This window comes from Cryptomeria japonica, chromosome 4 (assembly GCF_030272615.1).
Source record: "Cryptomeria japonica chromosome 4, Sugi_1.0, whole genome shotgun sequence".
Taxonomy (NCBI): Eukaryota; Viridiplantae; Streptophyta; class Pinopsida; order Cupressales; family Cupressaceae; genus Cryptomeria; species Cryptomeria japonica.
The window spans coordinates 328,149,900-328,165,979 of record NC_081408.1 but is presented as its reverse complement, the minus strand read 5'-3'; the positions used below and the strand labels follow the sequence as shown (position 1 = coordinate 328,165,979).

General features: G+C 35.6%; 1 protein-coding gene across 1 annotated transcript in view; it reads right to left on the bottom strand.

Annotated features, from left to right (window-relative positions):
- Positions 1-5,579, bottom strand: part of LOC131063568 (phosphoribosylamine--glycine ligase) — a 90,665-nt gene extending 85,086 nt beyond the window's left edge. The window contains exon 1 of the mRNA XM_057997421.2: positions 4,972-5,579. Coding sequence (XP_057853404.1) covers positions 4,972-5,338 — 367 coding nt within the window. The 5' untranslated portion in view covers positions 5,339-5,579. The remainder of the gene's footprint in view (positions 1-4,971) is intronic.
- Positions 5,580-16,080: the final 10,501 nt, after the last annotated feature.

The following is a 16,080-nucleotide window of genomic DNA, read 5'->3' as shown; positions in this document are numbered from 1 at the left end:
TCCTTCAAGGGTAGAAATTTGGACCAATTCAAAAGGCTTCTCGCAAGAAGCATTCCCAACAAAGATAGATTGGGCAGGTTATTTTATGAATGTTTAAAAGAGCACAATGATTGCATTTATATTCTAGAGCAGCTCACCAACATCAAGCAAGCCCCCATGGAAAAACTATTTATTTCAACTTTTGGTCAAGCTAAAATGAATGAGCAATCCCCACCAAGATCAAGCTCCATGATGGCACCACTTTAATGTACCATCTCTAGGCCCTAAACTTCGACATAGATATGATGATTGAAGTCATAGGTAAAACTTAAAAGTACTCTAGCAAATGCACTCTCTTTTTCAACAAGAGTAAAAAAACAACTTGATTCACGCAAGGAAGCTAGTCCCAAGGCTATCGTGCTAGCATATCCCATGATCACCCCCAATTAACCATAGCTCATGCCACTAGTTGCAATCCCTCCTTAGGCTCCTAGTGCACACACAAAAGCTATTATGTAACTTTTACCCAAATGTGTACAAGGATTAATATTCCTTTGATTTATGTAAACAAGGCAAAAGTTATTAAATAAAACATCTATGTATATTATTAAAATATTAAGTGGTGTTATTAAGAATTTGAAAGGGTATGCTGATTGATTAACTCCCTTGAAAAATTATTTTGTTCTTTGTAAGCTTGGATATTTGGCATGGCGCATTCTTTTGGTGAGAAATCAAGATAGCTAGTGGGCATTGGAGATGGGGCATGCAATGTATGTCAAACCAAGGATATAGTGAATACCCTAGATGGTTCCTAACAAGGGCATAGGTCATATAAATGACATTTTTTTCTCTTGATATGTGACTATGGCTTAAGGGCTTTGTATCTAATCATCAAGAGAAGAGAAGAGCCAAAATCCAAGAATGAATAGATATGTCCTCAATCTTTGAAACAATTTAAATGTTTTAAAATAAACATTTCAAATGCTTGATTGCCATTCTAGAATCATAACATATGTTGATCCATCGTTAGTTTTCCACATTTTATGCATGTTTTAAATCATAGAAGCAAAATTCACAAAAAATCACAATTAATGGTAAAATTCACAAATTGCCAAGTTTTGCAGTTTTTTCCGATAAAAAGTCATGACCTTTTGAATAAATTGCAACCATGGTTCTTTAATTGATTTTCCATCCAAAAAGGCAAAAAAATTGTGAAAATCGCACATTTTTTATTAGGATTAGATCAAAAAAAAAACTTGAAAATGGATTAGATCTTGAAGTGAGGGTCCCACCAAACATGGCAAAATGAAGATAATAGAGAACAAGAAGGAAACAAAGATAGATGTAAGCAAATAACCTTTTACCTTGCCCATCAATGTTCCTTGGATTAAGCATGAAGAGAAGTGTGGCCTAATGTCAAGAGATGGCTCTCTTAACCCTCTTGATGTGTTCTAAATAGAATGGATGAATGAAAGAGGACTGTAGGTTGCTTGGAGAACCAACATCATGCCTTTGTGATGAAGATTGTTGGTTTTTGGCTTGATAATGATTTTTGTATTGGATGAGTTTATGTGTTGTCATTGATGGAACACATATATACTCACACACATATGTTCATATTGTCATATTGCTAAGACAAACCGGTATCATATGTATAGAGATGTCCAACCGGTATGAAGGTGTCTAACCGGTATATGAAGAGAAGGCAATTCCACTGACACCAATTTCGGGATTCAACGAAGAGATGCAAGGAAGCGAATGAAGGACAATCGGTCTGTGAATTGGAAGCAGTTAACTCTCAACCGGTATTGTTGTTCCAACCAGTTTCACTGATTGTGTGATGAGTTATCACTGGTCGTGATGAGTTATCTCTAACCGAAATTTTTGGCGATGATTTGTGATGTGTTATGGAAGATTGTCTAGATACACTGAACCTAGGAAATTGTGATGAGGTTCTTGAGCCGACATGAAATCTAATGTCTATAAAATGACATTGTGATTAGTTATTTTCATGATACAAGATACAAGTGATGAGTTGATGCGATTTATTGAGGGAGTTGCAGAGTATGTTGGTGATGCAGTATTGATTGAGCAGAAAAGGATCTATACAAGCAAGATGTGCTATTTCTAGATCATACCACCTGTTGTTTTCTAATCACTACAGCAGTTAAATCCCCTAACCGGGTAAGCTCTAACAAGCTTTATTGTACAAATTCTCTAACTAGGTAATCCATTAGTTTGGGTTTGAAATCCTCTACCGAGGTTACTCCTAGCAGGGTATTACCTTTAACCGGGTATAGCTCCTAACAAGGCTTTTGGGATCTTTAACAGGATTCGCTCCCAACAGAGCACTTTGTAGACCTTAACCGGTCAATTACCTATTTCTGCAGATAGTTAACTTGTGAGTCCCATCTCACCGTGGTTTTTCCCAGTTGGGTTTTCCACGTATAAACACTTGTGTTATGGTGAATGTTTTACTTGTTGTGAATGCTCTTATAACACTTTGGATTGCATGCATAATCTTCAGTAAGCTGGTTAATTGTTTTTACTGGTCTGTGTTTAAAGTGTTAGTGTTTTTGCTATCACTGATTCACCCCCCCACCCCCCCTCTCAGTGTTTTATAAGTCTATCAGCCTAATGTCAAGAGATGGCTCTCTTAACCCTCTTGATGTGTTCTAAATAGAATGGATGAAAGAAAGAGGACTGTAGGTTGCTTGGAGAACCAACCTCATGCCTTTGTGATGAAGATTGTTGATTTTGGTTTGAAGAGGGTTTGATTTATAGATGTTGAAGATGAAGAATAGACAATTGCGATTTGATTTAAAAATCAATGGTAGAGGATTCATGAGAAGTTAGGGTTGATGAAGGATTGGCAAATGGCATCACTTGATTGATGCACTTGAGAGTGGGCAGGATTGAGGAAAGATCAAGGGTTAGGATTGGCTTGACCAAAACCAAATATGGAGGAAAAGTCCTCTCATGCATGTGTGAAAGGAAATAAGGAGAAGAGAAACCAAGGACAATCGTCTTCTCACAAATCTCTACGGACACTTTGGGATTAGAAATTTGGGCAAGTGTTCTCTCACACGTGTGAGGACACCTTGGAAAGAGAATTTTGGACAATTGTTATCTCACACATGTTAGGCCACCTTGTAAAGAGAATTTTGGACAAGGGTTTGTTCTCACATGTGTGAAAGGTCACATGGTGAAGGGAGATAGAAACATGTGACTTCTCACACGTGTGAAAGTCAAATGTGCTAAATGAAGGTTGAGGATTTTCTTGATCAAATGAATGGTCAAGATTTCACTGTAACTTTTTAAGATAAGTGTGATTAATTGAATTAATCACACCTAAGTATGTGCAAAGGATTCGCTTAGTTAATTACTTCACTTTAACTAACTAATAGACTAATTAAATTTGAGATGGAAAAGGGGAATCAAATAAATGATTTGCATTTATTTAATTCTTGTGGGATATGACAATAAGATTGAACCTAATTATATAAATTTACATTTATTAATTAAGGGCTAAACTTACATTTATTTAATTAAGGTGAATGATAGGATAAGAGATAAATTAATTAATGCTTGGTATAGAATAAAGTTTGGCATGGTTAGGTGTGGACAAATTTAGATGTCTACAGACCTCAACAAGATTTTGAGTGTATTGCAAATGATGATGTCTTTCTTGATCCTAATGATTTTGATATCCTAGCAAAGGCCAACCTTGATAATGATCTAGTTGAACAACTTAAGAGAAGCTCCAACCCAAGAGCTTTTTCATAAAGACTGGCCGCCCTCTAGTGCAGCTCTCTTCGTAGCAAAAAGAGTCATTGACTACATTTGATTTATTGGAACTTTGTATTGAGTTTGTAAGTTGACTTTGTACAAAGTAAATTACAATTGAAACTTTGAAAACTCTTACCATTTAATTATTATTATGTACTATGCAGTATGCATTGTGCAATGCAATGTAATCACTGATATAGATGACAAAAATCTATATTCCATAATTCATGGGGTAAACCCTCAATTTTATTAGTTCTCCATATCTCTATACTATGAAATGTGTTTAAACTTAAAAAGCAGCAGGTTATTTTCCTCTCTTTTTTTGTGTTTTTTATAATTTTTTACATCATTTTTTTCCCGATTGAATCACCGTTATTCAAAAAGGTCTTAATCTTTTGGTTTGCAGCTTTCACCCCAAAAGATTTTGCTGTAATGTCTCTGAATTTCGGCAAATATCTATATGTTTTAGCCAGAATCTCCAAATTCAATTATGGCACTTGGCATCCCCAGAAAACTGAGAAACAAAAATCCTTTTCTGTCAGCAGGTCAATGACTTTATTTGGAGCAACAGAGTCTTTTGCCAAGATTTGGCTGAGTTCTTTTTGTTGAATTAGAATCAGCTTGGAATACCAATTTTGCAGAGTCGGAGTCTGATTTCGATAACTATGTAACTACAATTGTAATGACTAGACTCCAAACAAAGCAGGGGCAAAGCAATCGCATCCCAACCAAAGCAGGTGTCAAAAAGAATAGTGGTTGCCCACGGAATGTTCAATCAACCAGAGGCACCGAAAAATAGGATGTTTGAGTGTGAGTCACACCCAACTTGTAGGGAGTACACAGGGCAACAGCTTTCCAAAATGCTCAATGGACTTCAGTCTTCTTATCAATAATAATTGCTATTAAAATTGAAGACCTTTGCTCGAAGTAGCTCTAAGCCCAGGGGTGGAACGAACGGAGTCCATGTACGTTCTACCAAATGAAAACTCTGCCAACAATAAATATTCTAGTCTTCGAATGAAAACAGAGAAGTCAAGTCTTTGTATTGCAAGTTATACATTTAGTAGACAAAATTCTAAGAATTTTAACATATAACCCAAAAAAATAAAACAAGGTTTCGATTCTTGGAGTTTTCGATCAGCTGCAAATGGTAAAACATTAACACAAACTATCATGGGAATAAGGTTTTAAACAGGAACAAACCAGACTCTGTCTCAAGACGATCGGCTTGCGTGAGGTTCATGTCTCCCTTGGTGCTTTCGCCTAAATAATCCACATTGAAAGGGCTCGATGAGTTTACTGAGAACAAATCCTCTGCTTTCTGCGACGGATTTTTGCCAGTGCTCCATTTTTTTCCTACTCCTTCTTGGTTGCTCTTTGAATAAGCTGCGCTAAAATTATATGTTTTGCTGGCATAAACCCTACTTCCAAAAGATGGCAAATAACAGCAATATTTTATTTTGGGGACCATCGGAGGCTTCAAAATGCAATGCCTACCAAAAGCGACAGAAGAGGAAGATAATGGCCGGCTCTGGAGACACTTGAAGTTGGGCAGAACAAAGCACTCCATTTTGCAATAAAATGTAACTAAATATGATTATTCCACTGAAAATCTATAAGTACTGCAGCTGGAAAACTGTTCTTCCAGGCCTTGCTCCTGCGTTTTCCCCCGCTGAGCAAATGATAAACTCAGTTGTAGTTGCAATGACAGAGACCCCCACATTTTTTAAACACTGAGCTGCCCCGTCGTTAAACATAAAGCTTGTTGCAGTGGAGTAAAGAGAATATCAACTTTATCACCACCATTGAGAGTGAGGACTATATAGTAGCCAAAAAAATTGAAGACATCATTTTTAGGTGTATCGAGTAAGAGCCTAAGAAAGGTATTTTGTTTTGGTTTTCTAAGAAAATATAACACAGTATTTCAAGTATTTGAAATCTCTCTTTATTTATTTTGGAGACACTTTGATTTTTTTTTTGTCTATGTTTTTAAGGCACAAATTAATGTTTTCATTCACTTCTTTGCAGTTAATAGATAATTTGGAAATTATGTTGGGAAATTAGAATTAAGTATATGTTATAGTTGGCAGTGGTTGGGAAATTAGAATTAAGTATATGTTATAGTTGGCAGTGGTTTATTTTTTATATTTATTGTTTATTGATTTTTCTATTTTTTCTGATTGGTAGGTGTTATAAGAAAATATATTGTTGGTCAATCAAAACATTAAATTTACATAACATATTAGAAGTTCTATAATAGAGATATCATATAACATATTAGAAGTTCTATAATAATTTAAAAAATAAAAGATATTGGCACGAGATATTTCAAACTTACCGATAATAAAAACGAAAGCTAAGAAACACATACACTTTCAATTAGAAAGAAGCACAATCAACAAACAGTCGTTGGATCTCTTGTCACATTAATGATCGGCTATTGTTCTTTCGATCAGATGGTTGTGAAGATTGCTAGGGCTTTTCGTCATAAATGCATTGCTTGAGAGAAGAGGAGAGCTCGCTCTACACTCCATTCCTTCACATACCACTTTTCCTAACACACTTTTCAATATTTCACCATCCAAAGCCACCATTCCAAATAGCCATTTGGGTTTAGTCATAGCCCTATTGTCAGAGGTTCAAGTCTGCACGGCCTCATCGCACCACCCAAGAAAATGTCAATCCTCAAAGGTCTTTTGCAAACCCATTACAACCACAGGCAACACCACAACCACTATAGTGCCTTTTAAGGCAAGGGACCCGTGGAGGGGGCTTAAGCTCTATTTTTAAGGGAGAGGTGGTCCCATGAAGAAATTATTTTTTTGCTACGAGATTATTTGGAATCTTTTCCCAAAAAATAGGAGCCCCTACTTTTTAGGCCAAAAATTTTAAGGAGGTGAAAATGGGGCGGGGCTAGAAATTGTCCCACCAGCTTAAGAATATTTTATGCCACTTGTCAATCATATGAATTTTAGAGGGAAAACTAAATTTATTTACAAGTAGCTTTCTTAATTTTAGGAGTTTAAACTTAAGTTGTTCTGCACTACAAAGTTCATGGGACTACAAACATCCTTAAATTTAGGAGCTTAAAATTTTAAGCCGAAATGCAATACAAAATTCATGGGACTGCCAACTTCAAAATATTCCTAAAAAATCTTAGCAGCTCTAGCTCTATTTTATAGGTTGCCCCCCTCCATAGGACCCCATCCTAAGTCTTCCAAAGCAGTAGTAGCAACAACAAATTTGGCGCAGAAAATTGGCAAGTTGATCCAACTGCCTTCTAAGTTAATGTTTCCACCTTTAGGATTATTCGGACTACAACTCTATCATTGTACAATGGGGGTAAGTAACATTATTTTTTTCTTCTCCTTTCTTAAACTTGGAAAGCATGTTCTCTTTTTGCTTATAATTTGTGCTATAATTTCTATGACTCAACAGTATGCTCTCTTTAGGATATTTTTACACTAAAGAGGCTCTCTTTCTTTTACTTATTTTAATAATTTTTAGCAAAGTTGTCATGGTATCTCTTTTATCTAATTTACTAAGAGGTTCTCTTTCTCCTACTAATTAAACTTAATTTGGGCAATTTGAGGTTCCCTGTAAGTTGATGTTAAATTTAATGTCAACTCCCATTTTCTGCAAGAGAAAAAAATAGCACTCAATTGAAAGCAATAAGGTGTTTTAGTCGACAAAAAGGCATAACTTTTTGATAGGTATGTGAAAAAAATTATGAGGATTGGAGCTTTTGCAAGACTTTTGAAGTTTATTTATTGTGGTTCTACTTTTTTTATGTGAGTTTGGACAAAATTTTGTCTTTTAGAATGAAATTTAAGCATTATGCTGTTTAATTTTCCTGTTAGACTTTAAGCCTTTGAAGGGATAGGGTGATTGTTGCTACAATTAGTTGTAAATTTCAGTTTATTGGGATCACCCGACCTTTGGCAACCAATGCATAATCCATCTAGAGAATTCTCGAACAGAAGATCATTAAACTTGTTCATCTGAATAAGTGGGGGTTAGTGTTTGATCCCTAATCATTACCCTCAACATCTCAAAATTTAAAAAAATGTCACTTAAAGAATTGGTTCTCTTTTTTATGCTTTGCTTCCCAACTTCTTTAGTTGATAAGATCTTACTAGAGATTTTGATATTAAGGGTTTCGTAAATGCATTTATAGGAATTCAAGGTTGTCTTTTATTTGTCTTCATTGACAACATTGTAGATTCTTAATGAAGTTTTTGACACTTCCATATGTTGCATTAACTTGATCATTTGAAAGTGTTTAGTTTTCTCTTTGGCATGCAGCCTACTCAAGCCATTTCATACAGTTAGCATATCTATATATCCAATTTTTATTTTATTTTTAAATGTAAATATCCTTGATTTTTTACTTACTCATAAGCTATTCTAATCTAAGAGCTCAAAACTTCTAATTTTGCATTGCTTTAGCAATGAACAATTTAAATCCATCGTGCAACATTAGCAACAAAAGTGTTATCTATATGTTATTTCCTCAAGCAAGAGTTATTTTATAAAGAATGGATATTCACAACAACCCACTATATTTATGGATTTGCATAATATGTCCAAAAGAAAGAATTTTTGTTAGTCCAATAAACATAGATGTCAAAAAAATACTTTTTTGCAATCATTCTCTCCTCAAGATAAAGACATTGGACTACTATGGGAACTTCTTTGTTACGAAAAAAGATAGTATATACATTCTCAAGAAGCCTCTATAAGTCTAAGTAACTTGCTTTCCAGTCCAGGCAGTCAATCCCTTGTTTATATAATTCTTTTTTACAACAAAAATCCAGTGCTTCCCTCTTTTAATAGTGTAGTGTCCTAAATTGTACTCCCTTACAATTTTGTCCTCATTCAGGCCCTCACCTTGGCGTTCCTATCCTAAGGCCTCATCGGAGCCCTAATTCTACTCACACCATGCAAATAACTCATTTTTTATGGAATGCACACTTTCTTACCCCATTTCTTGTGCCCCTGATTGGTCAAGACCAGGATGCTAGCGCTCTGGTCCTCCCAATTAGGACCTATTTTGGGGCCCCTCGATGTTAACATCATTTGAGTGGGGATACTTATCCTGTGTGGGCTCATGTTGGAAAATTAAATTATTTTTTGAAAGCATGTATAAAAGGAGGTCTACCCCTCTCATTTTGATAGCCACATATGATATTCATGCAATCAATTCAAGCAAACAAGCATTCAAATTCAAGTGAGCAAGCAATCAGTCTTCTTTCAAGCATTGGATTTGGCATTCATTTTCTATGTCTTTGAAGACTTCATGAAATCCTAATTCCTTGTGGAGACAAACAAAACTCCATTAAAAGGTAAACCTAGTGTTTTAGATATTATTCAACATCTCCCTCAAAAGAAGATCATTTCCATTACTGCAATTCAATTACATTTCATTTCTATTTCATGGTTAATTCTAAAATCGGGGTTTGACCTAAGGCAAACCCCTATTCCCAACCTATTTCTCTTCTCTCTAGTGTGCGCAGGAACAGGTACAAATCAACAATATTCAGAATTGGCTTTATTTACAGAGATGAATAAATTCCCCCTTGGATGGTGAAAAGTGCAAAGGACCAGAGCGACAGGCATTCTAGTCTCGACATTTCAAGAGCTCCTTCTTGGAACAAATCTAAACACTCTTACAATGCTCATATCTAGGTGTGTGGCTTGATCCAACGACTATAGCTCATTGTTCATGTGTTTTCACTTTAATTTCAGCACATTTACCCTAATTTCAACATTCAATTTAAAAGAGGATAAACAACCACCCCCCAAAGTGAATCTAATAAGAATTCCCAACCCTATTCTTATTGATTTGTGGCTAGATCTATTAGGTTCATGCCTCTTTTAATGTAATGCTCTCTAAGCCTAAATATTAGTGGTTTTCGTACATATGTTTGTGGAATCCCTATTTTTTTCACCATTACATTTTGCTGAACCCGACGTCTTACACTTTCATTTTTCTTATTTATGTTCTTAGATATAAGTGTTTATGTATTTCAAATTCAAATTTATATTTACAAGTTTACTTTTCAATTGAATTTCAAAAATTTAGAGGTTAAATTTATAAAAACCCTAATTTTTAATTCTAAAATTGAGCTTGTGGATTATCTAATCTGGATTTATTATTTAAAATCTAATTATTTATTTAATTTAAAAATTAAATTTTCCCTCCTAGATCTCATTTTCAACTTGAATTACATAAATTTAGTGGTTGAATTTACAAAAAACCCTAATTTATAATTCCCAATTTACAGGAGGGTTGCATAATTTTTCAAATTCATTTTCAGATCTGATCTTTATGATATATTATGCTGTGATCTAGAGGCATTTATCTTTCAAATTCACAAATCAAATTGCTTAATTAATTGGTTAATCAATTACTTTTTTATATATTCCATATCGTTTTTAAATATTTTGCTCATACGAGCATCAACTTGAGACCATTACTTGAGACTAATATTTTCTCATATTGAGCAACCACAACTATGGCACTAATACTAGCTCATTTCGAGCAACCACAATAGAATCAACCTATGGAAGATCAAGAGTCACAAATTAGAATCCACTTATTAGAAACCACCTAGAAGCCAATTGTGGGAGACTAAGAGTCACAAATTTGAATTCCATATTAGATGTCCCTTTGGGATTTGAACTTTGATCTCCACAATGAGAACTCAATTCTTTAACCAACAAGACACAACCCCTTGGACGTTAATCAATCACTTTTACAAAAGTTTGCATTATTTAATCATAATTTTAAATTTTAAATTCAAATTTATCTCCTTTGTGCATGATTTTACTACCATTAGTCCTACCTATAATATTCCCATGAGAAGAAGTTACAAAATTAAGGCTTCCCAAGGTTTGATTACTAAGGATATGGAGCCTAATTTGGATAACTTGTTTCATGAGAGTGTTGGTGGATCTTCTATTCCAACAATTGATATCATTTATCCCCATTCTTTACATAATTCTCGTGATGGGGATGAATCACTAGCTAGAGTTTATGTTGATCAATTGCAGAAGTGAAGCAGTCACCGGTTAGGAGGGACCTAAAAGAGATAAATATGGACCAATCAACAAGAGTAAACACAACGAAAACACAAAAATATGATGGATGCAATGTAGAATAGATTAAATTATCTCATGAAAACTGATTACAATCAACCGATAACAACCGAGTTACAGGAATCGGCTTAGAGGCCCGCTAAAACATGCTCAAAGTACATAATGGGTCACAACCGGGACCTTAAATCTCAAGATCTATCTTCTACGCATAGTATAACTTACTTGATTACATTCTAATGCGCAATTACAATTATATATACAATCCAAGGGGATCCAAATGGCCCAAAAAGGGATCAAAACCCAAAGAACAAGACCTAACATGTAAAACCAACAAGGTCGGCCTCCGCCAAGAGATTCCTCTGGAAAATCCAAAGGATGAAGTGTAGATTGCGGGAAAAGGTTGGCCACATGCCAAGGAACATCAGAATCAATTCTCAAGGCTCCGCAAGCTTCGAAAGGGATTTTGGTAGATCACCAAAATAGGTCCAGGCAACCGGTAACAAGAAACTGTCAACCGGTAATAAGAAACTGTCATGGAAACCGATAGCGATAACTTGTCGAAAATTATCCAAATTTGATGCGGTTTGGAAATAAGAGAGATGATCAAGTCTTCAAGTAGAATCCAACTCCATGGGGTCCGGTGAACCAAAACCAATACACACAAAAATAAGTGTTGAAACTACAAACAGAAAGAAAAATAGAAAGAAAATGTTTTTTGTTGATGCAAGATTGCCATGAACTGGGGATGCTCCTGCATCAGACATCCGAGGTTATTGAAAAAGTGAGTCTCTCACTTTATTGGGGTCAAAGGGAAACCAAGGCGGTCCACCTCTGCCAGAGAAATCCAAGATGAATATTCAACTGGTATGTCCTTCCACTTCACAAGATACTCCTTATACTAACTGCTCTGGGTACTACGCCGAATCCTACTGTCCAAAATATCTTCAATCTGATCCAATTCTTGCAAGTTTGCAATATTGTCTTCACTGAATTCTGGTTCATGATACTCATGAAGATCTGCAATGTTAAACACAGGTGAAATACTCAGATTATCTGGTAACTCCACTTCATATGCATTTCTAGAACTGAACTTCCTCAAAATCTTGCAAGGTCCAAACTTTCTCATCTGCAACTTGTTATAAGTTATAACTGGGAATCTTTCTTTTCTCAGATATACTGGTATCACTTCATCGCCAACTTCAAATTCCTTATGTCTAATCTTCTCTTCTGCCTTCTCCTTATACTTGTTGTCCTTGTCTTCCAAATTTTGCTTAACCTGAATATGCAAGGCTGACATGTGATCTGCAAATTCTTCTTCTTTTGAACTGTTAATATCTTTTAATTTCGATATACCTCTAGGATGTACTCTGGTAACAATCTCAAAAGGGGTTCTTCTGGTACTACTATTTACTGAATTATTGTAGGCAAAATCCACTTGTGCAAGAATCAAATCCCAACTTTCCATTTTATCTCCAACTAAACATCTCAACAAATTTCCCAAGCTCTAGTTAACTACTTATGTATGTCCATCAGTCTGTGGGTGAAAAGTATAACTAAACTTCAAATCTGTCTTCATCTTCTTCCAAAGTGTTCTCCAAAAATAGCCAACAAACTTAGTGTCTCTATCTAAAACTATGCTCTTAGGTGATCCATGCAATCTCACCACTTCCTTGAAAAATAGGTCTGATACATGTAATGCATCTGATGTCTTCTTACAACGTATGAAATAAGCCATCTTCAAGAATCCATCCACTACCACAAATATACAATCATTCCCCCTCAGTGTTTTAGGCAATCCAAGTATTAAATCCATGCTTATATCCTCCCAAGGTCTTACTGGTATTGTCAAAGGTTTGTACAATCCCACATTCTGACTACTACCCTTTGCTACTTGAAAAACTTACAAATGCACATAATTCTTAACATCCTTATGAATCTGGGGGCAAAAGTACTGCTCATTCACCAATGCTACTATTTTGTCAATACCAAAATGTCCCGCTAATCCTCCACTATGTTTCTCCTTTATCAGATTCTCCCTCATAGAACTCTTAGGTATGCACAATTGAACTCCTCTGAATAACATCCCATCCTGAATGAAGTAATCCAACCACTTGCTTCTATCTGCCATAACCGGTTCTCTACATGCTCTCTAAGGTTCTACAAAATCCGGGTCACCATCATACAAGGTCTTAAATTCCTCAAATCCTAATATTGTCACTCTCATCTATGTCAGCAAATTCCTTCTCCAACTCAATGCATCAGTAACTTTGTTAGATTTCCCACTTCTATGCTTCAACACAAAGGTGTGACTCTGCAAAAATTTTACCCATCTCATATGTCTCTGATTCAACTTACTCTAACTAGTTAAATACTACAAAGCTTGATGATCTGTATACAACACAAACTCCTTAGGCAATAAATAATGTCTCATCTTCTTCAAGGCTTGAACTATGGCATGAAACTCCTAATCATATACTAAATATCTCCTTTGGGCATCATTCAATTTCTCACTGAAATAAGCTACTACCCTCCCTTCCCGACTCAAGACTACTCCTATTGTTGATCTACTTGCATCACAATCCACTTGAAATACTTTGTTGAAATTCGGTAAAGCCAGCACAAGTTGCTCAATCACCTTCTGCTTCAATAGTTCAAAACTTTTGTTTGCTTTGGTGGTCCACTTGAATTCCTTCTTATCTCCTTGCATGGTCTTAGTCATAGGGTTACAAACTAAACTAAAATTTCTGATGAACTTTTGGTAAAAACTAGCCAATCCATGAAATGATCTTACCTCTCCAATGCTTTCCGGTGTAGGCCACTCAATAATTGCTTTCACTTTCTCAGGGTCCATCTTCAAACCATCTTCAGATATCACAAATCCCAAATAGACTAACTCATGCTTCATGAAAGTACACTTCTTAATATTTAGCAGCAACTTTTCTTCTCTCAACCTCTACAAAACTTGTCTCAAATGCAACAAATGCTCCTCTTTTGTCTTACTAAAAATCAGGATGTCATCCAAATACACAATAACAAACTTAACCAAGAATTTCTTCAATACCTCATTCATCAGCCTCATGCAAGTACTCGATGCATTAGTTAACCCAAAAGACATCACGAACCGTTCATACAGTCCTTCATTTGTCTTTAATGTTGTCTTCCACTCATCTCCTTCTTCGATCCTGATCTGATGATATCCACTCTTCAAATATATCTTTGTAAAGTATTTTGCTTCACTCAAACAATCCATTATGTCATCCATCCTAGGTAAAGAAAATCGATATTTTACTGTGATCTTATTTATTGCTCTGGAATCAATACACATTCTCCATTCTCCATTCTTCTTAGGTGTTAATATTGTTGGTACTGCACAAGGGCTCGAACTTTATCTGATCAAACCTTTGTTCAACAGTTCCTGCACTTGTCTATTCAGTTATTCATTCTTTGTTGGTGTCATCTAGTGCGCAACTTTGTCAGGCAAACTAGCTCTAGGAACCATGTCCATGCAATGACTAATACTTTTCACAGGTGGCAATCCATCAGGCACATTACATAAAATGATGTCTTCATATTGTGTTAGAAAATATCTTATCTCTTATGGTTGTTCCTCTTCATGCTTTGGATTCTTAGTCTCCTTAGGGTTTAAGGCAAAACACGCATTCTCATGTCTCAACCCATCAAGGAATTTCCTTCCATCCACCAAACAGATTCTAGCATTCATATAGACTTCATTCTTCAAAGGTTCCTCCAAGGGAAACAAGGTTTGCTTCATCTCATTGACCACAATAGTTTAAGTATTCCTCCTCCCATTATGTATTTCCTATCTATCAAACTGCCATAGTCTACCCAACAAAATATGACAAGTATCCATAGGCATAATATCACACAAGACTTTATCATGATAATTCCCAATTTTAAATTTCACCAAACATTGCTTACTTAACAACAACTTATGTCCATCCTGAATCCATGCTATCTGATAAGGCTTAGGGTGTTTCAATTTTTCCAAATTCAACTTATTCACCATCTCTTTTGAAACAAGATTATCTAAGATACCACTATCAATAACAACTTTACAACACTTGCCAAATACCTTACATCTAGTCTTGAACACATTCTTCCTCTACAAGTGCTCTTCATCTATCCTGGTATGACACAAAGCTCTCCTTACCATCAATAGTTCTCCATCTTCTGGTTTATTATCTAATCTAGTAGGATCTTCTTCCACCATTGCTTCTCTTCTGGTATTCTATGTCTTCTTACACTCAAAAGCACGATGTCCTTCTCCTCCACACTTATAGCAAGTTCCTCTAAATTCTCTCTTGTCTTGTCTTCCAAAATTCTCATTCTGGTAGCCATCTGATTCTCTCCTCTGGTAGAAATTTCTATCATCTTTTCGATATGAATTACCTTCTTTGCTTACTTCTTCGTCCTTGTTCTAATCTGTATAGGTACCTCTTCCTTCGGTATATCCTCTTCCTCCTTGAAATCTATCTCTGGTAAACCTTCCACCTCTTCCTCTCTTCCTTTGCTCATGTCTTTTGTGTAACTTCTCCTCAATCATTAGGGCATATTGGTAAGCCTATTCAACACTCTGTAATTTGATCAAACTAACTTCATATTGTATATATATCTACAATCCATTCAAATATCTAGCAACTTGTTCAACTTCATCATCAACATGTCCGGATTTGATATTCAACTTGTAAAATGCTTCAGTGTACTCGTTCACACTAGATTCCTTTTGTCTTAAATTCTGCAACTTCCAAAACATATCCACTTGATAATTCGTCGGCATAAATTTTGATTTCAACTTAGCAACCATATGATCCCATCTCTTGATCTTCTCTTTACCTCTCCTTTGTCTATCAACTTGCTAATGCTCCCACCAAAGAGATGCATGACCTTTCAACCGGGTATAGGCATATTTCACCTTCCTCTTCTTCTGTAGTGTTTTCAAAATCAAAATTTTTCTCCATCCCCAAGATCCAATTGATCAATTCATTTGAATCCAACTTTCCATCATATTTCAGTGGGGTAAAAAAGAGGTTTAGTATTCGCCCCACTCAAAACTCTCAAAAACGTTTCCTCATCCGGATCAACCACCAGTGAGTTTGCTGGTTCTATTGGGGCTTCTTCTCCTTCATCTTCACTTACATATTCAATATGCCAACCTCTTCTTTGGGTTGTCTCCAAGACTTTCAACTGGTA